Genomic DNA, 24,673 nt, shown 5'->3' on the forward strand with positions numbered 1-24,673 from the left:
TCAGATTTATTCGAAGCCTAGGGTTTTGTCCATCTTTCTAGTGAATAGGACTCTCGATCTGGACTTCAGCGGTGTTTCCACGTTTCTCTAGTACTAACGCTAGTACTAAAGTCGGCTGTGACTTTATTTGTCGAATAGAATATATATTGTGTTAGCGCAAATATATAATGTTAAAAATGAACCCGAACTTTACGTGCGTAACGTTACGTTTATATTATTAATTGTTACTAAATATAACGGTTAGCAAAAGTATTATGGTCCTAGTTGAATTTCTAGATTTTCAGTAAGAGATGGGCAAAATCCTAGGCTTCGAATAAATCTGAAGTTTCCTGATATGTTTGTCTCGTTTCCTTCTTTGAAAAATATTCAATATATATCGGCAAACTTCAGGTTTATTCGAAGTCTAGGGTTTTGCCCATCTCTGTTCGATAGAGTAAAAGATTTACGCGGTAGCGTGGTAACACTGATTCGGAACTTCTCTTTTTCAATCGTCTAATCGAGCGTGTACGTTGCTGTGATAAACAAAATTGTAAATCGCAGGTAATCTTTTTGTCTAAAACTCATCCGATATAAACTGATCGCGAATTACCTACTAAGTTTAACGAACAATTGTTCGATGGTAATATTTTGTCGAATTTAGTGTTGAAAAAAAGTATGTAGGCCCTATAGTGCTCAGTGCAGTAGAACCTGGAAAGTTGTTTCTCGTTATTGTTTTGTTCACTGAATTTAGATGATGTAATTTACAATCGATCAACGATCCATTTAAATTAAGCGTGACGCTTGCATTTGCGAAAAGACAGAATCGCATTGTTACAATTTATTTTGTGTTCGTTATAGGTTATGTTTTTGTGTCACTCTAAGAGATATATAATCAAGCGGTCTTTACTGCATTTAGAAATAGACAGTAATCTTAAATTATTTTATTTTCAGTCATGGTGCGTATGAACGTTCTTAGCGATGCTCTCAAATCCATTAATAACGCTGAGAAGCGTGGAAAGAGACAGGTACTCTTGAGACCATGTTCAAAAGTGATCATTAAGTTTCTAACTGTTATGATGAGAAAAGGTAAGAACATATATAAGCATCCTCCAGTTTTTATTGTTCTTAAAATATACATCAGTTTTACATTCATGTATTTATTTCTAAAACTGACTAGTTACCAATATCGTGATTTTATTATATTATTCACTTGGCCTTTAGGATACATCGGAGAGTTCGAAATCGTCGATGACCATCGCAGCGGCAAAGTTGTAGTAAATCTTAGCGGAAGGTTAAACAAATGCGGTGTTATTTCCCCTAGATTTGATGTTCCAATTAACGATATCGAAAAGTGGACAAACAATCTTTTGCCGTCTCGTCAGTTCGGGTATGTATTCAGAAGTTTGCATCAAGATTAAATAATTCCATACATAACCTGCAAAATTATGTCGCAGATACGTCGTCTTAACCACAAGTGGAGGAATTATGGATCACGAAGAAGCCAGGAGGAAACATCTTGGAGGGAAAATACTTGGATTTTTCTTTTAATTTTTATTTAATTCAATAAAAATTTCTTAACATCATAAGCTGTATAGATTTAAAGTTATTAAAAATATCCCAACAACCTGTCTCATTATTCCTGTAAAGAAAATCTAGGTTAGGGAATATTTTTAAAATATTGATCAAATTGGTTTGCCTGAAGTTAACATCTCATTATGTAAAATTGGAAACTTTATAAATTATATTTAGGTTTACAATACATTATAAAAATTGCATCATGATATAAATAATAAATATTCTACATGATTATACACTCATGATACTTCATACACTTATGTTTTGATAAGTAAATCTTGAAGTATTGAGATAGTATTAATAATTTATTAATTCAAATATGCAGCGCGCATGTCATATGGTTCGTACATACACTGATATACTGCGTATAGGCGTACTGTTACAGTACTACTGTTGTGTACACTCACGTACATCGGTACACAAGTATTGACACAAATGGCGTGATGCTATGACGTTGCATGAGACGATGCGTCTATCAGTTGCAGAATATGATTTCATCGTATGCACAAATGGTAGTAGTATTACGGTTAGCAATTGTCGATACGTGTCGGTGATCTGTTAGGAATGGTAGTGCGGTACTGCAACTGCAGTTCAACGGAATATATTGTACCGCAGACTCATAACCTTTTAAGGTTATGACATGATACAAGAAGGTTAAGTTACGTTTAGAAAAAGAACAAAATTTGTGCCAATGTAAATAGCATTTGGCACCGCTACGAATACTTCGAGTCATGGCTGATGATGCAGTTACATCCAATGTATCGACTTACGATTATCATATGGTGAACGCGGAAAATGCACAGAACACCTCGCGAGAAAGACGAATAAAAGGAACAATGTTTTCGGATCTCAGGCTTGTCAGTCGACGCGACTGGATCACAGTCTGCGTGCTATGTTTTGTTAATCTTATAAATTATATGGATCGTTTCACGATTGCTGGTACGTATTACATTGCTCCAATATTCGTGTGATTAACATCAATCAAGAAGTACTTGTAATACATAAACAATGATAATTCATGATATTATTGTATTGAAGGAGTGTTAACGAACATAAAAGATGATTTTAATATTGGCAATGGTAAATCTGGATTGCTCCAAACCGCATTTATCTTAAGTTATATGGTGTTTGCACCAGTGTTTGGGTATTTAGGAGATCGTTACAATAGGAAGATTATAATGAGTAGCGGTGTGTTTCTTTGGTGCTTAACGACGTTTATTGGTTCCTATATGAAGGTAATATTTCATATATTTTTGGATGAAAAATTTTAGATAAAACTTATCTTGTATAGATTGTAAATTAAGTAATTTATTTATATGACATTATTTCAGACTTTTGAATGGTTTCTCCTGTTCAGAGCTCTTGTTGGCATAGGAGAAGCCAGTTATTCCACAATTGCTCCAACAATAATAAGTGACTTGTTTGTTAAAGATATGCGGTCTAAAATGCTTGCACTATTTTATTTTGCGATACCAGTCGGAAGGTAATTTAACTATTATTGTACATGTAATGTATATGTAAATATGTATCAATAGGTATATATAATTTTTAGTGGTTTAGGATACATAACAGGAGGTGAAACAGCAAGAGCTACTGGTGAATGGCAGTGGGGTTTGCGTATCACTCCTATATTAGGTATAATTGCAATTATTTTATTACTTACAGTAGTAAGAGACCCTATTAGAGGTGAAAGTGAAGGAGGAGCTCATTTGACGAGCACTACTTGGTCGAACGACGTGAAGGCATTATTAAGAAAGTAAATATTAAAGTAAACATTGAATAAGAAAATTAATATGACATGTGGTTTATTTATAAATTTTTACACTTTATAATGTTTGTTTACTATCCAGTCCAAGCTTTATGCTCTCTACTGCTGGATTCACATGTGTAGCTTTTGTTGCTGGTGCATTAGCTTGGTGGGCTCCAACATTCTTGCAATTAGGATTCGCGTTACATCCCAATGGACATAACATTGATCCAGATGAGTATGTTTTTTTTTAAATTTATTTACAGTTTTCTATTAGCGATAATTAACATTTTTTATTATTATGGATTTATGGATTTATTTATTTTTCAGTGTTGCATACAAATTTGGATTAATAGGAATGGCATCTGGATTAATAGGAGTACCGTTAGGTTCATTACTAGCCCAAAAGCTAAGAGTACGGTGGCAGCAGGCTGATCCTCTAATATGTGCAGTGGGACTTTTGATTAGCGCACCATTATTATTCTTTGCAACCCTAACTGCCAACACAAATTCTGTTTTATGTTACACATTAATATTCTTTGGACAATTATCGTTGAATTTAAATTGGTCCATCGTGGCGGATATATTGTTGGTACGTCGATTAAATATTTTTAATCAATTATATTCCTATATTCGATAAAAATTATTTTTTGAAATCTTGTTATACTTGAATGTTACAGTATGTTGTCATACCCACGAGGAGATCCACTGCAGAGGCTTTTCAAATACTTATTGCCCATGCTTTTGGAGATGCTGGAAGTCCCTATCTTATTGGCTTGGTAAATATCCATGGACCATTTGGTTAAGTAAAACATTCCCAAATTTTATTTTATTTTTTTACGTTATCGATTCACAATTTTACTGATTGATTTCAGTTATCCGAAGGACTGAAAACGATTCTTCTTCCAGACTTGGCTATTCATAGTCAAATGAAACCAACGCCAACCGACGCTCCCGACACGCTCGTCGAATTTCGCAGTTTGCAATATGCATTGTTCATGACGATGTTCATAGAAGTCATTGGAAGTCTGTTTTTCTTCCTTACAGCGTTGCACATACAGAAGGATAAAACGTTAGTCGATCTAACAATCGCAGGTAAGTGACGCTACATGCAAACATTCGAAGACCGAAAAGACTTTGTCTTGGCATCTTATTTGCATGTTCGTATGGAAGTCGCTACTAATACAGCTTGATGTTTGACATATATATTTATATATATGTATATAGAATTTAGTACAAATTTCACAATGTTGTTTTTGAAGAAGTTTTTAATTGCCTTGTATCGGAAGCACTTTTTGCAAGAATAACGTAGGTATTGTAAGAACCATAACGCACTATCGCTTATATATATACATATATGCAGTAACATATTACCCCCAAGATTATCAATCTTTAATTAAAAAATGTTAAGCACGAATAATAATTATAGAGGAAAACGTTGCACGCTATTACAATTTTAATTTCTTCAGAGCTGTCACTAATAATATTATTATTATAATATTTTAAGACGGTGAATCAATATGGAATATCAAATAATAAATTCAATGGTTTAATTAAAATTTAATTATTTTTGCACAGTGCATGAATTATTCTCAAGTTTGGAATTAAATGGACAAAGTGTGGGGTCAAAAGTAAGGAGGTATCGCACTTTCATTTTTTTTAACATGTTAAGCGCCAGAATCTGTCTGATAAATGCAATGCAATTATAAAACTTGTCGAATAACGAAACCAAAGCGAAAACACATATAAAACATTAAGAATGTCTAGTAATAAGCAATTAAAAAAATAAAGGGGTGATGATAACAAAGTTGTCCCTTTGTTTCTTATTTCTTCTATTATTTTCGGCGCTTAACTTGTTAATATTTCATATTTCAATTATTATTAATTATTAATATTTCATACGATTACTTCTCTGAAAGTGACAGCTTTGTTACATTATCGTCAAAAAAAGCACATTTTCCTCTAGTTTATTTTTTAATGCAATCATCATAAGTATGGTGCTTAATATGTTAAAACACTTTACGATCTACATAGTAACAAAACATTTTCCAAAATAAAGACAAAAGTTACGTAGTTTAATTCTATGTTAAAAACATGAATACATATATGATTTTTACTTTATTTGGACGCTTCGAAAAGGGTTTACTATTTATAATTTTAATTTATTTTTTTTAATAGCTTCCTTTCATAATTCCAAAACGAAGTTGTAAATAAAGTATGAGAATGGTGAACCCTACTGAAAAATGTTAAACCTTGTATACAGTATATCACTCGATATAGTATCTTATGTGGCCTAGTGTGGAATGTATATGAAGTTAATTTTGTATAATATGCAAACATCTTTCTTGCAGACAAATATCTAGATACTAAGAATAATGGGCAAGCTGAATCAACGCATTTATAAATCACATCACTGGGCCTTCCCTGATAGTGTGCTGTATACCCGGTACATAATTTATTTTCATGATTTCATATTTCTTTTTATATATTACGATAGTCAGTTTAATATTTCTTTTCGAAAAATTATTTCAATACCTAAAATAATATTTATTTATTAATATTCAATCATATCGATCGATTATGAACTGAAACATCGTAACAAAAGTATAAGTTGAATGTTAGTCCTTTTGTAGTTAACAATAATTTGTTTGTTTAAAATCTCTTAAAATTTATATTTTCCATTTCCACATTATAAATTAATTAGAAATTGAAATGTTTTATTTTTATTATTTACATTAATTTAAACTTTATCGACAAAACTTGGAAGCTGTAATAACTATGAAATACTTAAATTGATTATCGAGTGAATTTTGTTTAATTTACATTGATTTATGTAAATTACAATTCTCTTATATTTTTCGTTTGTCCTGCTTAATTTTGTTCCAGTGGGAACAACACTCTTTAACTATCGATTTTTTATCTTTGTTTTATTATTGGTCCCTTCATTCAGTTTTAAAACTGAATAAGAGTTTCCAACGATAACGCTAATATTTCATTGTATTTTATTGCTTTATTAATTGGGTGCATCAAAACATTGTGCGAGTATGTGTGAGATTAATATTATAGCTTCTGCCTTATCATCGTATGTCTGTCTTATGAGTCAGATAAAAACTGATGAAGCTTGCCTACTAAAACAAAAACAATTTTCCATCACTTCACGTAAACACAATTTAGAACTGCCTTGTTGTTTCTGCATGGTAATTAGTTGCATGTAAGGTGCTATAGGCAACACTATCTATTTAATACTAACACTGAATTTAATACCCTTTTAGATTGTTGTGCTTCATTTTTTGTGGTACTATTATATAATAACTTTGTAGTATGCCAAGACTGAATCAGTTTTATACTGATTAAAAAAGTTAAATGGATTATAATGTTACAGGTTGGAAGTGTTAGATGGTTTTTTGTAATGATGTCTGTTAGATGTTTAGTAGTTGTGGTTGATCTTATAAGCCATTTTTAAAATAATGTGGTGATTGTTGTTTCTTTGTGATTATTATAATCTATTTTAAGGGGAAGGAACATTTCTTAGAAACAGCTTTTCACCTATACAAAATTAAATTTTGCGATATTAAAGAAAGTAATATTATCTTTGAATAAATTTGGATTACATTATTCGTATGATACCGTCGAAACAAGTTACCGCTCATTTTCCTCTATACGGAGCAAACATAATGTAGTGTTATATACTCATGAACATATTTTGTTTTAGGTGGAAATATTTCAGACTCGGTGTGTATATGTAACGACGAAGTTGAAAATGAGTCACAAGACGATGCGAATAAACCGTGATCGGATATACCTTAAGTATTTTGCAATAATTAATTACAGCAAATAAATTATGTACTGTGATGTATTGCAGCTGTCGTGAAAAATATTTTAATCGAACAGATTGCTTTTGCTTTACAATCGTTAATTGTGTTATTGACATAAAGATAAAATGTTTTGAGGGCATGGAAGTTTACGACAAAGAAAAGTTTAAGAATTTCGATAGTTTGTAACTATCCTCGGATAGATAGTTCTGTTAATAATGTACAGATGTATTAAACTTGGTGGGGAATACATTTAATTAGATTGAAGGTATTAAATAAGAGCCTGTATGATAGTACTTTTGCATATTATATTTTTATAGTAGAATTCGTTCGACAAAAATGCGCTATTCTTGTGTGTAGGCTGTAAAATAAACATCTCTCGAATACATTTCGAACGTGAAATAGATAATTATGTGGACTTTTTAGTATTAAACATTTCGGTACTTACGAAATTTATTATTCTATCTTTAATGTTATTTTTAATTTTGTACGTTATATTTAATTTACAGGCCTTATGTATACAACAAAAATAATAGAATTTCTTTTTTATCCAAAAGCATAATTACTTCCCTCGAAGAGTAAATATAAATCGAAGTATACTCGTAAGTTCATAAAGAGATCTGGAATTATTTTTAAAAAAAGAATGATAATAAAATTACTTTAATATTTATATGATTCTTTGTATATAACAAGAGTATTATAATTTTGTAAACCAATAAACAATGGAATAATATTTATTTATCATCGAGGTATGAGACTATCGTAAAAAGTTGTGTCACGTCTTACGTATTTTAATGATTCTCTCTTGGAAACAGAAATACGTTCTACGGTACACCAAGATTGCGTTGACAATGTTAATATTTGACAAAGATAAGTCGCTTGTCGAGAGCTCTACGTGCTCTACACAATGCAAAACATACGTAAACAATAGTTCGTTACGGATAGAATGCCGCCTCCATTTACTTGGACATCTTCAAAAAACCCATAAGCCGCTCGAAAATGTGTGACTGCAGATAACAAATTATAATAAAATGGATTTTAAACGAACTTTATGAATCAGCCATACTGCGAAACACTTTTAAAGCGTTTGAATCAAACTTTTACAAGCGATAAAACAACGCATGTTCACCTTCCTTTCGTTGAATTCAAATCTTGGTCCTTTAGGGCTCTGGAAGTGATAGTCAACGCCACTGGTAGTCATTGATAGTACTATCTGCCAGTGATCCAGAGATGGTAATCCTTTTCAAAGATAGTTCGACAATGCAAGCATCATTAGGGCGCCACTATCAACAATGGAAGCATCATTAAAGCGCCATTATCGACAATGCATAACGAAATTTAAAAGCATAGCGTCAGTCACATTCTATTTTACGCTGTCTGTGTTGCTTTGCAGGTTTCAAGGTGTTTCACAACGAAGGAAGAGTGTCTGGAGATTCGTGCTCTAAATTTTCGCACTAAAAGTTCTAAATAAAGCTTAGAGGTCTGTAGAGTTTCTGGAAACGCAATGTTTGTGTTAGTGCGCGCTAGAGGGACGCGGGAAATGCTGATTGGGAGATTACGGTTAACAACCGACGCGAGTAGTTCAATCATGATCGGCAATTGTCAAATTTTGGCTAATGGTTTCAGTGGAAAACGGATTACCAACGGGTCGCGTCGGTTTTGTCGTTCCATTGATTTTTAGTGTAAACGTCGCGATTATGAACATTTCGTAGAAACCACTGGAGAAGGTCAAAACGGAGACAGGCAAAGCACTTATTTAGATAAATCCATTATTTAATCGATGTCGCCTCATCGTGAACGAAGATCGAATTCTACGCCACTTTTCACTACCAGGTAAGATAACTTATAAATTTCGTTACAAGTTTAGAGTTCATTTCCGTGAATATGAACACACGTGCATCACATTGAACGGCGGTTTACTATGTAGCGTCCTTCTCGCATAAGAGACTGTTACCCTTCTAGGTCAAATGTAATTCTTTCATTTTCCTAATTTTCCGTCGCATTAAATTTAACTCGTGACGTCTTTAATATTCCGCTTCATTATCTCGATAAAAGGAGGCAAAACTTCTACCGAACAAATCAAAAGTTTTCGTACTAAAGTCACGCTTGAAAATTACTTTCCCGCGAACCGTGAACGATCGTTAGTCCAATTTCAGGGAATCCCCCATTTAGAAGCGGAGAATTTATTCGGAAACGGTGCCTCGCAATCGTTTCTCTTACTGTGAAAAGGAGTTTATGGCAATTCATGAGTTTTCTAGATGACGCGAGAAAGGTTCTCAATGAAGTAAGTACTTGTTAAAGCGAGCAACTACTTTAGAAGGATAGTGTGATCAACTGGTCACTTTAACATTACTTTACCAGTTAAGACCCAACACTTGAAGAGTATGAGATGAACGTGTGCGGTAGAGCGAGTGCAACCGAGTTGGGCAAGGTGACTCGAGGCAAATAAACAAAGGGAAATCGAGATCCTTCTTCATCCATTGCGAGGCGGACGAAAAAAAGTTTTGATCAGTTTTGATTTGACACATCAACACGTGATTTCGATGATTCTCTAGCCCAGTAGTTCTCAACTTTTTCTTGTCCCATGTACTCCTTGAAAGTATGTAAATTATGAGTAACTCTACACCCCTCTCCAGCACAATTCCAACACGTGTATCTAACAAAAGTAATTTTCTTCCAGTCAACAGCATTTAATCACCTTGGAATTAACTCCCAAAGAAAATTTTACATTGGACTCAGTTCGACCGCCAATTTCCTTAATCGCGAGCTTATCATCGACTTTATCATGGATGCATTGTTTATTGTTCCTGCAAATCTTGTTCCTCATCCTAAGTTCAAGTTCACTTCCCGAGCGCGGGAAGTTTCTCGAATCAAACTTCGAACGAGGCTCTCGAAACATTTTGGACACCCACCCACCCACCCCTCACTTGTTGAAGACCTGGGATCACTTTCAACGAGCTAGGCTCCGTGATATATGTTTTTTCATATCGTCCAGCGTTCGGTGTTTACGAGCACCGGGGTGGCAGTTGCCCTTAATTCTAAAATAACACTTGGCGAGACTCTCGACGCAGGAAAATGGCCGATCCTTTCTTTTATCGTCAGCTTTAAAAAGCCCCTGCGTCTCTCTCCGATCGTCCGTTCTCTTTTGCTCAGCATTGACGTAGACGGTAAACCGTTTCTAGGTCGACGAAGCTCGAGGGCCTTTCCATGCGTAATATCGGTCCTTCTCCGACTCGCTCGTCGCTGTTTGTCTTTGGGCATCCTCGGAGAACCGCGAACCAACTCATAAGCGAGGAACATTCCTGGAAACGTACGAATACGCCCGCAGCGTCTTGTTCCTCCATTATTTTATCACGCGGCGGGCTAGGACTTTATTTTTGTTCCCAGGTAGTACATCGCCCTCGAAAATATTTGTTTTTTAGAATAATTTGCTTTCCTTTTCTTGCTTTTAGTTTCTGCCAGCTTTCGGGAACTTTTACCACGCGACGGTTAAGGCCAGGCGTCGCGCTATGTCGCCGGCTGTACTACTGAAATTCGACTTTAGAACAGCAAACCTCTTCAACGTAGAAATGTTCTTCTGGCACAGGTAAATAGGTTTCGCCGAAATTTCATTGTAATCTCTTTCGAGAGTCTGCGTTTTTTTTTTTTTTTCAATCGTTTTTAGAATGTGAAATCGATGGCTGAAATCACTTCAATTTTTGTAGGTACACCAAGGATGTTTTACCGTGAACAAAATCCTTGACATCTAGGCCAAACGTGATCGATGTGGCGCGAAATGACTCGTACACGATTTTCTTTGACCTCCTCGCCACAAAATCTTGCATTTCGATCCTCCAAAGACCACGCTCCATTAGTTTCTCTTTTCTCTATTTGTCGTAATGGTACTCCGCGATGAATGTTCATCGTAAGAGAAAGTTCTTTATTGGATGCGACGATTAATCCAATGATGAATGCTCATAAAATGTTGCTCTTCGAGAACGAATATACCAGTCTCAGTGTCAGTCGCAATTGAAATTCAGACCTAACGCGGGGCAATCTCCTTTATTATGCTAAATTTTCGTGGCTTGGAATTCAATCTAATCTGCTCCACTTTTATCTAATTTGAACCGTTCTAACGTAGTACCGAATTAATTTAGCCTACCTAAGCTCGATCTCAAACCTCGTCAAATTTTGATAGAAATTGGTCTCGATGATAGTATGATAATCCCATTTTAATAGCCAAGATACCAAGTTACATATATATAAAATAATTTTATTGTATATTCATGGATGTCAAAGCGACTCCAAGGAACGTCTCCAACACACGAAAGCTCTCACAATGAAAGAAGAATTTCCAGAAAGAAAGTCAATCCTGTCGCACACACAGGATGAATATTTAAACGAAGACCATTCTGGGATACTAAAAGTGTCCCCAGACTTCAAACCGACTTTACCTCGTCTCGTAAACGGTTTAAGGAGAACTAATCAAGTTAGGAAACTTTCTTTCTGCAAACGCGAACTTCGACAGCCGGTATCGAGATGATAAATCGTGTTACGAACTCTTTTTTTTTTTTTATGCTAGACTGTTCGGTGCTTTGAGGAAAGGTCGCGGTGGACGATCTTTCCATGCTATTTGCCTGAAAAATGTTTCTCTCTCGGATTCGAGTCGGTGGCTCGAAGGAGCTCATCGCTCATCGAACGGCTCTCTTCGTTTCTTATCCGCGTGGTTTTTACAATAAAAGCAATCCTCCCCCCACGGTCATAAATTTCGAACAAATCGGTCGCGCATTTACGGTTTCCTGCTGGACGTTTCGCCTAGACGAATAAAGCGGGAGGGTTTCCGTCGAAACGACGAGGAGCACGTAACCTTTGCGATACGAATCTTGAATTTCGTCTCGTTAGGTGAAATGAACCGTCTGTTCCACTGGAGACGTTTCTTCTTGAACGGACCAGCGCGATCACTCCGCGAATTAAATTCGATTCTCTGGAGAAACACTCTTGGCATTCGCGTTTCCTATCGAGGGGATTGAGATAAAGTATAAAATATATGTGTAATTATTAGACTGCGAATTTGATGCATTTATGATACAAGGCTAATATAGTACATGTGCACTTATGCAAAACGAAACAATATTATTATATTAATCGTAGAATATATTCAACATACATTATGTATATTTTTTGCTTGTTGTATTACTCTACCATATTACTGTACCATAATACATAAGTGTATAAAATCCGCAGTCTAATAATTATTAAAAGTATAAACGATAACCCCTTATCGTCAACGTAAAAATGATATAAAAATGCTCTTTTAATTCTTGTAACGAAAATGGCTCAGGAAATGGTATCTATAGAGAAATAATTCTAAAAGTAGTTGTATAAGGTGAACAGAAACCTCGCGGAATGTAATCAATCCAAACCGTTCGTGAATTCAGGGTCGATTTCATGTTTAAATAACGCGATTGCAGCAGTAATTGGTAGAAACTGCGAAGAAACTCGTTTTCGGAGCTACTCCAAAGTCTATTCCGCCTTGGATTTACGATGATAGTTATTCTAGTGTTATCGTTTGGAATTTGCATCCCGGAGGTAAGAAGTAAAAATAAATGAAAGAAGGAAGTTCATCGTTGAACTTTCTGGAGCAATTTGTTTCCGAACATTCGGTTGCCACTGATCAATATTGATATCATCGCTGGCGAATTACAACTGTGGATGAAGTTTAAATCCAATTCTTCCTAACGAGGTACATGGGTAGAGTCTTAATTAAAATCTTCATTACGTACGCCATGTTCGCTGCATAACAAGTCCCCCGCAAGGAATACATGTGTAATCAGCTTACTGTCCTAACGGGCACACGATCACGAGGAATACCTAAATACAAGGTAATGACTAATGGTAGGAAGAGAATACTTGGGAATTTTAAAAAGTATCTAAAGATACCTAATATGTGGTAAAGTAAACAAGACTAATTATTCTTTAAAGAAGAAAGTCTTCAGGTTGAAAGTGACTCCTCACCTTGGATTAGAAAATTCTAAAATGTTTAGGGTTCGCCAAGTTCTCAGCTGTACATATTCTGCTAGATTTGTCCAACGAGAATCAAGAAGCTCGTCTTTGAAGCGGTAGACAAATTATTTTGTTAAGCCTTACAAACAAGCAGAGATAACCCACCGTCTTCGGGTAATCCCCTGAAAACGAAGCACAGATTAAATAGGTAAAGCCAGCGGCTCGGTGTTCTTAATTTCGACAGGAGCTCCGTTGAGCTCTGATTCGTTTGTTGAGAATTCAAGACAACTGCTTTGCTTCCTCTCCAGCAACCACATAATTAACCAATTTTGTTGTTTAACCCTCTATTGTATAATACGACCAATTGAGAACCCAATAAGAACGGTCCACGTACAGTTTGCTGAGAAAGTTTCACAACATTTCTAGCACAGCTTTTTATTTTTTCATTCGAGTATCGAGTCACTCATCGTAATTATCTCCTTTTTAATAATAATATAAAATTAACGGGATTCTGGATGGTGGTTATGAAATGGCGGAACTAAGTAATTAATGGTGATCCAAGTAAACATTATTTACGATAAACTGGGTTTACTTTTTATACAATTTTGAGCTGAATTAAATAGGCACTGTCCGCTATTGCCTTGAATATTCGCTTATATAAATATTTAAATATTGATATTAATATACACATTAGTACATATCGTTTTGAATGTAAATATTCCTGATACTTGTAAGTCTGATACAGGTGTAAGACTATTCACCGTATTCCTCACGGTGCAATTACCGCGGAACGCAATGAAGATTTTAATTAAGACTCCGCTGATCTGCCTCGTTTGAGAGAAAAGCAACTTTGATTTTTATTTTATTGACGTAAATTTAACTTGAAGCGAACCGGTCTGAAACATTTTAATGCCCTGTTAATTCGTAGACACGACGCTGCATGGTCTCGATAAACAGGATACTCCAAAGTTTCATTAAAAATTGCTAGGAAATCTTCCATGGAAAATATTATACTCTACTTTCGACCGTAGCGAAAGAACGAATATTTCTCGACGATTTTTACAAAGTTACCGCGTACGCGTAGTAAACGTTATTTTTATTTCAATGTTTCCATTGACGTTGATTATGTATTACAGAAAGAGCAAATATAATCACGCGTTTAATAGGTTTCTGATTTATTTATCTTTCGTGCAATATTCATCGTTACTGCAAATATTGCGAATCGACGAAAAGGCGATATTGAAAAGCATTCGTTGCCTTCGAAAAGTGTGTTCATATTAAACAATTACGAAGATCAATGTCGAATTCCAACTTTCGCTCGTTGTTTTCTCAAAAATAAATTGCTTCGAAAGCAACGTTTTTTTTTTCAAAAGGCTCAATAAATAACAAAATATTTGAGAGATATTGTTTCTATATGGCGATTCAAACAAAAGCATCGATAGATTTAACTTTACTTGCATTAAAGTTCGGTATATATGTACATAGGGCCCAAGCTAAATTCGTCGATACTCGTTTTAGGTCACCCTCCATATTCAAACAGATTTGCTTTCGGAATTTTCCAAAGGCTATTTTTCCTTCAGATTTATCGTCCGTTTTCATCCTCGTCATCTCGAACTTTCTGTTTCGGTCACGCAATCCTTTTACGTACGCCATTACCATCGTCGACTTTATTTTCCCATGGAGAAACATGAAATATAGCGCAAGCATAGAACAAAGTTGTAGAATTTCCGTGCATTAAACTTACCAATGAGAGCTAATCTTTATTAACGCGAGAACATTCATGGGAGAAACTTCTCTATGTTTATGATACTTCGTGCAATTGAAGAATATCTTTTCTCTGGCGATAAGCTTTATGCAAATGAGATTAACGTAAAGCCCCGTTCGGGTTATGGGAGTAGGAAAAATAAGGATGAGGGGATCGAATTTATTAATACTGAGTTTATTAACATTTTGACCCATGTATCTTTTCTTTCCAAAATTACTGAATCGTAGACAAGGTTCTACTGCAACGATTTGTGAGAATTATCGAAATACAGATCTAGGTATATGTATATTTATGAATCGATGTGCTGCTTCGTTCGCTGGATAATAAAAATATCATTTTCAATAGAGGAACTACAAGAGATACGAGATTTTAGTGTTAATATAAAACAGCATCAATTTAAAACCTCTCGATATAAAAATCACAATATTTAATAAATAGCTTCGATAAGGTTTCCAGAAAAGTTCGTATTTCGATATTCCAATTACTTTTTGAGTATTTAATTAAAACGTCCATGGAAATGTGTAAAATTTGACGAGTTCACCGCCGGATTCTATATAATTATTACATCAACCGGACGTGTCTCGAAAACCATTAATGTCACCCAAGTTGCGATAAATTTTACACTAATCCATATCCATACTAATTGTGAAACCGAGCGGCGGATGTTCCTCTGTAACGACATCGATTAAAAACGGCTTACTAACGAAAGTTTGTAATTATCTTTGGAAAGGATTAGAACAGATTTTAGCAAAGACCTAATTTCGAAATTCCAATTATTTCTCCAAGCGATTAATCGAAATCGTCCCAACGAAACATACGCGAATTAACGTATTCCCTGGTCAACTTTACGTAATTAATTCAATCAATCTGCCGTATGTCATAAACGATTTGCGTTCTCCGAATGTAATAAATTTTCCAGTAATCTGGCATAAATGAGTAAATAGAATATGCAAGGTTCGATACCGTCGCTCGACGATAAGTATTTATTTGAAATCCGCGATAGAAATCGACTTTTCAATGAGAATTCGGTTGGCCAATCATTCAATATGAATACATTTATTTTTAAATTTATGTTTTGTTAAAGATAATTTATGTATACTTCGTATTATATTCCTCATGTTTTACATCTTTTATTACATCTACATGTTTGAAATTCGTTGATTAATTATCCCTTAGAAGCTTGATTTTCCAAATTAAATTGAAAAAAATTATCAACGTATTTATTATTTGAACAATTTAGACAGCTGACGTTTATTTCTTTAACTTTTGTTCCAAAGAACATTATGCAATGGTAACATACATACAGCCAAATATTAAAAACAAACGAATTGCAAGTTTACAATTCGATTTAAAAGTCCGGTATCAAATTTGAAACTCATGGCATTGAAGGGTTAAGTTACTAAAATGCTTCTAGCTAAATACTAAAATTCTCATCGAATTTCGTACTAATTTTATTCTTCCTAAGTAAAGAACGAGGTCCTGGACAACTTCAGAAAGTAGCAAAGAGCGCCTTCCTTCCGTTTCCGAGGAATGAATTCTTAAAATCGCGAGAATATAACCCCCGTGCTGTAGAAGCGTATAATTTATCTGCAAAGTTGTCAACGAGTTTGTTACAATAACTCTTGAAGCCGGTAGAGCAACTTTTCAGGTTTTTATTGTGGTTACAGAGTGGAATCCAATCTGGTATGCAATATCTCGCCTTTGAATATATTTGTACGTACTACCTTTCAATATAACTTTCCTTTTTCTTATTACTGTCGATGAATTATGCATCTAATTATTGCTGAAGGTGGCCAGAGATAAAAACGACTGAAAGAGTAAATATTACATTTAAAAGGGAAGAGTATTAGAGTTATATTAAATGAAAGGGACGGAGAATAGAAATTACACTTTTATATTCAATTCTAACAAAATAACGTTGCCAAACGATTAATTTTTAAATCGAAATCTTCCTTAGAAATTTATTCCTCGAAAGTGGAGAGGTTCCCAGTGTTCTTCAAAGTATCTCTGGGCGACCTCTTCTACACCTAGAAAAGAAATGAAGAGAACACTCGACCACGGTTCCGCGGTTTTCCCTCGCAAGGTACTTTCCTCTGCAAGACAAAGTAGCCCCGGTAGGAGCACCGTGAAACCACCCTCGGAGGCATTAACCGTTCGCCCAGCCACTGCGATAATTCATTGCATCGACGAGCGAGCACGAATCGAACGACGGAGGAAACATAGAGACATTACTCCTATCGGTTTTTTTTTTATTTAAGGTAGCTCTATGGATTTATTTAACGGACGATTTTAACAAAACGTCGGAGCAGAGCGTAGCGTCATTTAGATAAACGCGAACTTTTCGCAGGTGTGAAAATCGATCGGTGAATCGCGTCAAAAATTTTTCAATCGCGTCGAACGTTTTGCGCTCTGTTTACCTCGATTCGCGCGAAAGCAGAATAACAAAGGAAACGAGCTGAAACAGATATTTCGTCGCGCGACGTGTCTCTCTGTGTGAAACGCAAATGTAAACGCGCACACGTCGCGCGCAAATACAATGCAAAATTCTCGCGCGATTTGGACACACTGTACTGGGTGTCGATTATTTTTAGGGATTTGTTGATTAGGGAGGGATTCAAGATTGGAAAGTAAGAACAGTGGTCTTGCAATCAAGTTCTTTTTCAGGCGTACAGGGAATCACAGGAGGTCTTTTCGCTATTATTCTAAAGTATTTTATTATATTTTGTAGAAGTCACGGTTTGAATATGAATTTATTTATCCTGCATTAATTATTCAGGACCTACAGTGTGTTTATATTTAAATATCAGTCATACGCTACTCGAAGCCCAGAATTCTTTTAATTTCAAATAATAAGAGTCATGAATTAATTTTCTGCTTCTAGTCCTCCATGGACAATTGAATAAATTTAAATAAACTCCTTCCTCGGTAACAAAACCAGAGGACAGTAGAAGTCTCGTTAACCTAGTTCGGAACACGAAAATTATCTTTAACGGCAAACATTTGAAAGATCAAACCTCGGCACCTGAAAAAAAAAAGCAGTCTCGTACCAATATTGACACGAAACTTTTTATCTGCAGAACACCGCGTACGTTGCGTACAAACATGGCGGACGTTTGTAACAGAATCTGGTAAACCGAATTTCAGTTTAAATCGGTTATGTCGAAAACGAAAGCTCATGGAAAAAAATCCCATTTTCACATTTCCGATTTACTGTTTCGTCCATCCTTTTTTAGAGTTGTGCGAAACGTTACAAATCGAAATTCGAAGGATCTGGTTTCCACGACTTCAGAGGCGTCTAATTAAATATTCTGTATAACTTAACGTCGCGTTTTGCATATTGGATACGTTAGAAAACTTTTCCACCATGCCAAGGGTACTAGAAGAAGTTCCGTCGACCTTCGACATACTCAACTTCGCCCAGGTTGATGCGAATTGCACATGGACTTTGAAGTTATTTTTTAATGCATAATAATTAACCAAGAGGGACAGCCCATCTCAAGTGGCTGCAAGATTGGAATAACTGGACACCCACCGAATGAACAGAGTAGAAGTTTATAGAAGAAGCGAGAAAAACCATCAGGGATACGAGTTCAATCGATAACGGTAGGTTACGATTGTTCGAGTATCACTTTTCCAACGCCATGAACAATATTGCACGCGAAGAACGAGAACGAGCTGGACTATAAACTCAATGGCGTATTATTCTTTTATTTCACGCCGATTTGGAAAATAAGAATTGCACGGAGATCTGTGCCAATGAAAGACGAGAGAAAAATAGTATTGCTAATTTTTGAGAGGTTTTATCAGCTGGGAATTTTTGAAGAGAGAAGAGAAGAAAGGTGGATGCTGATGATGTTACGCAAAAGAAATAAAGGCATAAATAATAAAAATGTTCAGAGGATGAAAAGTTGCGGTTAAACAAAATTGAAGACAATTTTCTCACAGAGGCGAGAAGAATTTATTTAAATTTTCGCGGAAAAAACCTTGTAATATTGTTGGTATAGTGTTTGCTATGGAATACTTTGGCGAATGTAATGCTATGAAATAGATAGCATCGAACTACACGTATCTAGTAATTTGATGTTTATACGATCTTCCCAACTAAAACGCCTCGCCGCTCTCAACTTCCTAGCGAGTGCAAGGCTGTGCATTTTGGCATAGAGAGTATATGCTAAGATAAACCCATCGTTTCAACCCAGGATAGCTATGTTGTTGGGCCAAAAGGGACAGGGAAAAAATTTCAAACACAGAGATAGGGACGAAAAAGTACATTAAGAATAGAGTAGAAAATATTAAGCCAGTAATAGGATGGATATAAAATTACCAAAGTAAACAAATTTAAATATATGCGACGTAGTAAAACACAGTTTGACAGATAAGCATAAACGAACTCCAAATGAAATAAGAAGACTAATTGAACCAGCGAGTGAAATAGAGTACAGAGAATTCAACAGAGGTACGAAGTTCATTAATCTTCAAGGAATGATAGCGAAGCTGGACTCATCATTTTCTTCCTGAGAGCCACATTTCAGGATCCACGAAATAAAAAGATAAACTACTGGTCCGCTAATAAAGTTAGAACGTTCTTGAAGAAGGATTAGAATTAGAGAGCAAATGAAACTACCGGATTCAAAAAGCAAAACAAAATGGGTTACAGGTCGACCAATTAAACGCAAGTCATGTTGCTAGGGCAAAAGGGAGGGTAGAAACACGAACTAGGGAAACAGGGATAAAGTTAGAGAATATCGGAGGATAACAGAGGAGAATTCAGTTGAACGGAGGTAAGGCAAATTGAATAAAACAAGACCGGCGAACTAACTCAACCACGGAGTAACATGTTGTAAAGTACAACGGAATATAGAGAACGAAACAGCATGACAGACAAGGGTCAGGATCCTGAAGCATACGGTAGACTGGCAAGTACGAAAACAAGAACGGAATAAAGGGAAACTTTCGGCTCCCAGCGAGAAAATTAAAGCAGTACACAACGTGGAACGGGGAGAATAAGGTGAGTTGGTAAATAATTGGAATCGTATGTTGATAAAACATATACTCGATTTAACCCTAGGTAAAGTATCGAGTTGTCTGGAAAGTTCATGTTGATTTAAAAAAAAAAATATTTGAAGGTAACACCTTTGAATGTTGATATATATATTTATTAAATTACATAGGTATCATTTTGTTTCACAACCTTTTCATCTTTTGACACTCTATTTATCAGGAGCCCATTTACAGGCTTTTTAATTCCAAAGGAATCGATAAGGATATTAAAAGCTTGATAAGTGGTCCCTTTGCATGAAATAGGAAATTGTAGTAAAATAGAAAGTATTACTTACTAGTTGGATTCAGATTATCGTATACTATTATTTATTTTAATTTAACAAAAATCAATTTTACATGTATAATACATTTATTCGAAGGTGACTGAACGCAGGTGAACCAGGCAAACCAGGGAACGCAGTGGTAGAGAACGTTCCCAGAGGAGAAAGAGAATATGGTGGCGCATGCTCCTCCTCGTGCACGCACCGCAGGTTGGCCAGTTACCCACGTCGGCTCCAGGTGCAGGGGAAAATCCATATCGTGGCCGTGCACCTTCTCCTGCGTCCGTCGACAGACTTCGGCGAGGAGGCGAGGACGTCTCTGTGCAGCGGGCACGGGGACAGTCGCCACGCAGCTTCCAACGAGTCTTACGCGCCGGTCCTCTTCGAAAGGAGGTCTACCGCTGGTTCGGAGCACGTGCCGCTGGCAGTCGCGTGTCACCGCTCGCCGGTAGACAGATAGCCTCTGACAAGCAGTCGCTCCAAGCCCTCCCGACGACGAGGTTCCCCTTGTTTCCGGCTCGCTCCGCGTAAATCCTCCATCGTCGAACTACGACGCAATTGAGAGCGATTGGAAGTCACCTGGCACGTGCACAGAGTCCACGTGAACATTCCCGAGATATCTGCGAGAAAATACAAACATTGTACGACAGGCTAGTCAAGGGAACGTCGAGGATAATCTCCATAAGAAGATCATTTCTAAAAGAAAGAAAAAAAATAAAGGACCAGTCCGCGTCCCACTGAGAATAATAAACGTAGAATGTTCAAATGCTGCTGGTACTCGTGGAGGATCTGGGACAACATAAAGCCGCGCGGGGATTTCGGGATTTGCGGCTGTAGTCCTTAAATCTCGAACGTGGAAGCTTCTCAAAGTGACGGAAACGATTACTTTGCAAATTGTGCTTTGGAGAACGGATTCACAAACGCGATTTCCAAATTGGGTTTACGAGTTGTTAGGACTCTCGTGTAGAGAGGCCTGACACGGAAAGAACTGAAGCGTCGAGAGGTTTAAGGGGATTTCACGGTTTCCCCTGAGTTGACGCAGAGTTTACGGAAACAATCGAACAGTGATTACGGAGGAATGCGAGTTTCCCTGTCTATCGAGAGGACGAGCAACGAGAACCTTTGTCCAGGAGCAATTAACGTCGGGAAGAAGGGACTCGAGTCAAGATTGAAGACACCCCGTTCATATTCGTCGGAAACTTGGAGGCTTCTCGGGGAGTTTCTGATAGCCTCAAGAGCGCCGTATTGTAAAGCGATTGAAGTCGACGGGAGGCTCTTTGTTCGTCGCTTACAGACAAGTTCTGACGATGGTTCGGGAGACAATGGACGAGAATTTCATCTGCAACTGTTAGCGCCGAGGCTGTCTGATATCCCGTCGACGGTAGTTCGATAACTGACACCGCATTCCGAGTTTGTCCAGTAGCCTCCCCCAGGTGACATTTCCAAGTGTATCGAGCGTATACAATAATCGTTTGATAAATGACAGTGTACGGTGGAGAGGATCCGAGGAAGATTTACCAGAATTACACAGGGAGGGAAGGTACCGCGCGGAACGCATATTATTCTACGAAGTATTAATGAGAAACGCTCCGAAAACGGATTAAGCCCTCGTTCCTAAAGGGAATGGCTTCCAGGTGTCGTAAGTCAATTTCAATTTCCCCCCATTCGCAGAAGTTACACGATTGCTTCTCTGAGAATTTAACGGGTGTCTGAGGCTCAGAGGAAGAGGCCTAGGAGCACCGGGAAGCTCTGATGAAATCCTTCTATAGAATAAGAACACAAGGAGCCCGTCGAATAACAGTTCCATCTGTTCACTAAACCGACGTACGTTCAATGTTCGAACAATCGCCGGGATACATCGTCAGGCATATTTTTAATGAACTGGAAACTTTAGAGGAGGTCAGATTAAGCCGAAGAAGGAGTATGTACGAGGATTAAGCATACGGTACGATAGTTTCGCTAATGTTCACGGTCCTCAGCGGTACTCTCGGCCACAAGGCCGAAAAGGAGTCTGAAAGGATTAATCTAGCTCCCTTTAATGGCGAAGGGTCTTAAGGGATCACTGGCATTTCTCGAGGGTACCCTTTGCGGTGGAAGAATATCTTTGGTCGCCTTTTCTTCGAGAAAGCGGGGGAAATAATTGCGTGTCGGACGTTCAGTGAAAAAACAGACCCCGCCGGGATTAAGCACGTGTCTTTTCTAGGAGTACGTGAGCGGAATGGAGTCCTAGTCGCACCGGCCTCGCCGAGTCGGGCACTTGGGGTTTATAAGTGACCCGCGGGAAAAATCTGGACTGTCTTCGGTGAAAGTGCTCGCACGATACACATTTGTGCTCTTCGTGGAGAAGGAAATAGGGATAGGTAATATAGTCGGCAAAAAGGGACTTGGTGTAACGGAGAGTGGCTTCTAGAGACGCTCGCAAGTAATTCTTAGACGCTAGATATATCGAGGACTACGGTTGTAAAGTTCCTGATTTAAGTTACTTTTAAATCTCGAGATTAATATTTTGGAAAGTCGACGCGCAACGGTGATCCGTGTTTCCGCGAGAGAAAAAGTGGGATTAAATAATGGACACGTCGCGTAAATAATTCTGGAGGCTAGACAGAACGAAACGTAGAGTTATGTGGTGCTTGATTTGAATTATTTCGCGCCTCTCCACTGTTTGTATAAAATCTTGACGTTAACATTGCGGAAAAGGGTCCGTGTAAAAAGGTGGTTTGTGTTTTTATCGAAACAGAGGAGTAAATAGTTTTTAATTCGGTTTCTCAACTCGAAAGCATCGATTTAAAGTCAACAGAGTATTTAGTATTTGAAGATATTCTCAGTTAGGGTTTATTTAGGAGCGTCTCAATGAATCACTCAGCGTCTTTAATAATTCTGGAGACCTAACATAACGAAGAACAGGGGTTGCATGGTTCCTGCTTTAAATCGCACTCTCTACGAAACCAAAAATAAAAACTAACGAGAAAGAAGTTTTTGAAATACTTCCATGAAACGAATATATATAAAATCTTGATGTAATTTTCTGTGAAGGCCAAAACACAAGGGACCAAGTGTTAGGAACAATCTGGAGATCTAACATAGCGCAGAATAGAGGTTGTATCGCACTCTTTACGGAACCAAAAATAAAATCTAACGAGAAAGAGGTTCTTGAAATACTTCCATGAAACGAATATATATAAAATCTTGATGTAATTTTCTGTGAAGGCCAAAGCAACGGATATTCCCATTCAAACTTCCTAAAGTCTCAAGAAGCAAAGGTCACCCGTGTTTTTGCGACAGTAAATTTCGCGCGAGTTTGTGTAAAATTTTGGCCCGTCCCGTTATCCCCTTCTCTCAAATTTTCGAGATTGAACGCGCTCGGTTGGAAAAGGCACGGTGGTGTTTACGTTCTCGCGGCAACTCGGTCGCAGTCGGTCATGGGCTCGCTACGGGATAACGGGACAAACTACGACACCGGTAATCACGTGTTGAACGCTTTGAACTATATTAACAAGTTGAACGAGTCGCTGAGCGCAGAGGAGATCAAGTGTCTGAAACTCCAACACCAAGAGCTGGAGTGGCTGTCCCTTGGAAAGCTGGAGGAGCAACCGGGATGCGAAGTTAGCTGGGACTCTTTGCTGTGTTGGCCCAGGACGCCTGCGGGTGCTGTGGCCACCTTGCCCTGTCTGGAGGAGCTGAACGGGATCAAATACGACAGCACACGTGAGTAGCATTATTCATTGATTACTATTCATGAACGAACTTGTACTCGCGCATCGAAGAGTTACGAGTTAGTTTAGCAGGGTTCAGTGGAGCTTTAGGATTTTAGCTTTTAATAATGCACGGATTTTTGAACTTTAGATGAAGGCATGATTGCAATTAAGTGTGGAAGATGATATTATTTAAGTGTTCCCTACAAGAGCGCTAATTTATTTTTTAGTTGATTTAAAAACAAAATCCTAGATCGTTTTATAATTCATGGCACTTTGGCAATTGTCGCGATTGATTGAGTCTCGATAGCTTATTAAAATAATTGTTCCAACTAAATAGGAAGATATACAGACACAACTTAACGGAGATAATTACGTGGTATTTTAAAAAAATGGGTTTCGATCATTTCGATATCGCCGGAATAGCCAAAATGCTTTTACACGGTAACGTAGTAACGAGCACGAGGGGAGTTCAGGAGAAATTTACCATCGTCCACTTTATGAAATAATTATGTGTCTGGGTAATTGATGGCTGCATTTACTAGGAAATTACACGCTCGATTTCGTCGACGTTAAAGGGAACAACGCGGCTTTTGAATATCGTATGCGTGATATTTTGATTTCATTTTCGTTCTAGGATAACGTTTTCTTAATCCCTCTTAACCCAGGGTTCTTTTCGTGTGATTTCATATTATTCGAAGTATGAAATAGGTTAAAAAATCGCGTATCATTGAGACTGTTTGGAATCACAGTCCCCAAACCAGAAACCGTTTAGAGGTATGGGAAGATTGATAAGAAAC

The 24,673-nt window shown here is 37.1% G+C and overlaps 3 protein-coding genes and 1 long non-coding RNA gene across 9 annotated transcripts in view; all 4 read left to right on the top strand.

Moving 5' to 3' along the window:
• Positions 1-447: 447 nt before the first annotated feature.
• Positions 448-1,565, top strand: LOC128891667 (40S ribosomal protein S15Aa). The gene is made up of 4 exons (XM_054151341.1): positions 448-540; positions 931-1,065; positions 1,201-1,366; positions 1,434-1,565. The coding sequence occupies exons 2-4, from the start codon at positions 933-935 to the stop codon at positions 1,525-1,527; spliced, it is 393 nt and encodes a 130-aa protein (XP_054007316.1). The 5' UTR covers positions 448-540; positions 931-932; the 3' UTR covers positions 1,528-1,565.
• Positions 1,566-1,943: 378 nt separating this feature from the next.
• On the top strand, positions 1,944-7,854 carry LOC128891642 (protein spinster). Of its 3 annotated transcripts, XM_054151291.1 has the most exons (10): positions 1,954-2,493; positions 2,593-2,789; positions 2,886-3,037; positions 3,107-3,310; positions 3,405-3,539; positions 3,632-3,893; positions 3,982-4,080; positions 4,177-4,396; positions 5,653-5,747; positions 7,014-7,854. In XM_054151291.1, exons 1-9 carry the CDS (start codon positions 2,286-2,288, stop codon positions 5,703-5,705), a joined length of 1,530 nt encoding a protein of 509 aa, XP_054007266.1. In that variant the 5' UTR covers positions 1,954-2,285; the 3' UTR covers positions 5,706-5,747; positions 7,014-7,854. The 3 variants fall into 3 exon arrangements, with proteins under 3 accessions (XP_054007267.1, XP_054007266.1, XP_054007265.1); XM_054151290.1 differs by lacking the exon at positions 5,653-5,747 and having other exon boundaries at positions 1,958-2,493; XM_054151292.1 differs by lacking the exons at positions 5,653-5,747; positions 7,014-7,854 and having other exon boundaries at positions 1,944-2,493; positions 4,211-4,379.
• A 544-nt stretch (positions 7,855-8,398) lies between these two features.
• Positions 8,399-16,032, top strand: LOC128891671 (uncharacterized). 2 transcript variants are annotated; one of them, XR_008460889.1, is made up of 5 exons: positions 8,399-8,593; positions 8,740-8,946; positions 10,566-10,699; positions 10,818-14,989; positions 15,206-16,032. It is a non-coding gene; the product is annotated as an uncharacterized LOC128891671 (long non-coding RNA). The 2 variants fall into 2 exon arrangements; XR_008460888.1 differs by having other exon boundaries at positions 10,566-14,989.
• Positions 16,033-20,016: 3,984 nt separating this feature from the next.
• Positions 20,017-24,673, top strand: part of LOC128891647 (diuretic hormone receptor) — a 54,813-nt gene continuing 50,156 nt past the window's right edge. For 2 of the 3 annotated variants that reach the window (XR_008460877.1, XM_054151300.1), the window contains exon 1: positions 20,017-23,886. Coding sequence is in view for 2 of the 3 variants with exons in the window: in XM_054151300.1 (XP_054007275.1) it covers positions 23,601-23,886 (286 nt within the window). In the remaining variant the exon portion in view is untranslated. The remainder of the gene's footprint in view (positions 23,887-24,673) is intronic. The other variant, XM_054151299.1, reaches the window with a different exon arrangement.

This window comes from Hylaeus anthracinus, unplaced genomic scaffold (assembly GCF_026225885.1).
Source record: "Hylaeus anthracinus isolate JK02 unplaced genomic scaffold, UHH_iyHylAnth1.0_haploid 12002, whole genome shotgun sequence".
NCBI classification, from domain to species: Eukaryota; Metazoa; Arthropoda; class Insecta; order Hymenoptera; family Colletidae; genus Hylaeus; species Hylaeus anthracinus.

What these genes read in the sequence shown, in the direction of transcription:
- LOC128891667 (XM_054151341.1), top strand. Translation starts at nt 933, where the DNA reads ATGGTGCGTATGAACGTTCTTAGCGATGCTCTCAAATCCATTAATAAC. An exon ending in AACTGTTATGATGAGAAAAG is followed by an intron (nt 1,066 to 1,200) that starts GTAAGAACATAT and finishes CTTGGCCTTTAG; the next exon opens with GATACATCGGAGAGTTCGAA. An exon ending in TTGCCGTCTCGTCAGTTCGG is followed by an intron (nt 1,367 to 1,433) that starts GTATGTATTCAG and finishes ATTATGTCGCAG; the next exon opens with ATACGTCGTCTTAACCACAA.
- LOC128891642 (XM_054151290.1), top strand. Translation starts at nt 2,286, where the DNA reads ATGGCTGATGATGCAGTTACATCCAATGTATCGACTTACGATTATCAT. An exon ending in CATAACATTGATCCAGATGA is followed by an intron (nt 3,540 to 3,631) that starts GTATGTTTTTTT and finishes TTTATTTTTCAG; the next exon opens with TGTTGCATACAAATTTGGAT. An exon ending in TCGTGGCGGATATATTGTTG is followed by an intron (nt 3,894 to 3,981) that starts GTACGTCGATTA and finishes TGAATGTTACAG; the next exon opens with TATGTTGTCATACCCACGAG.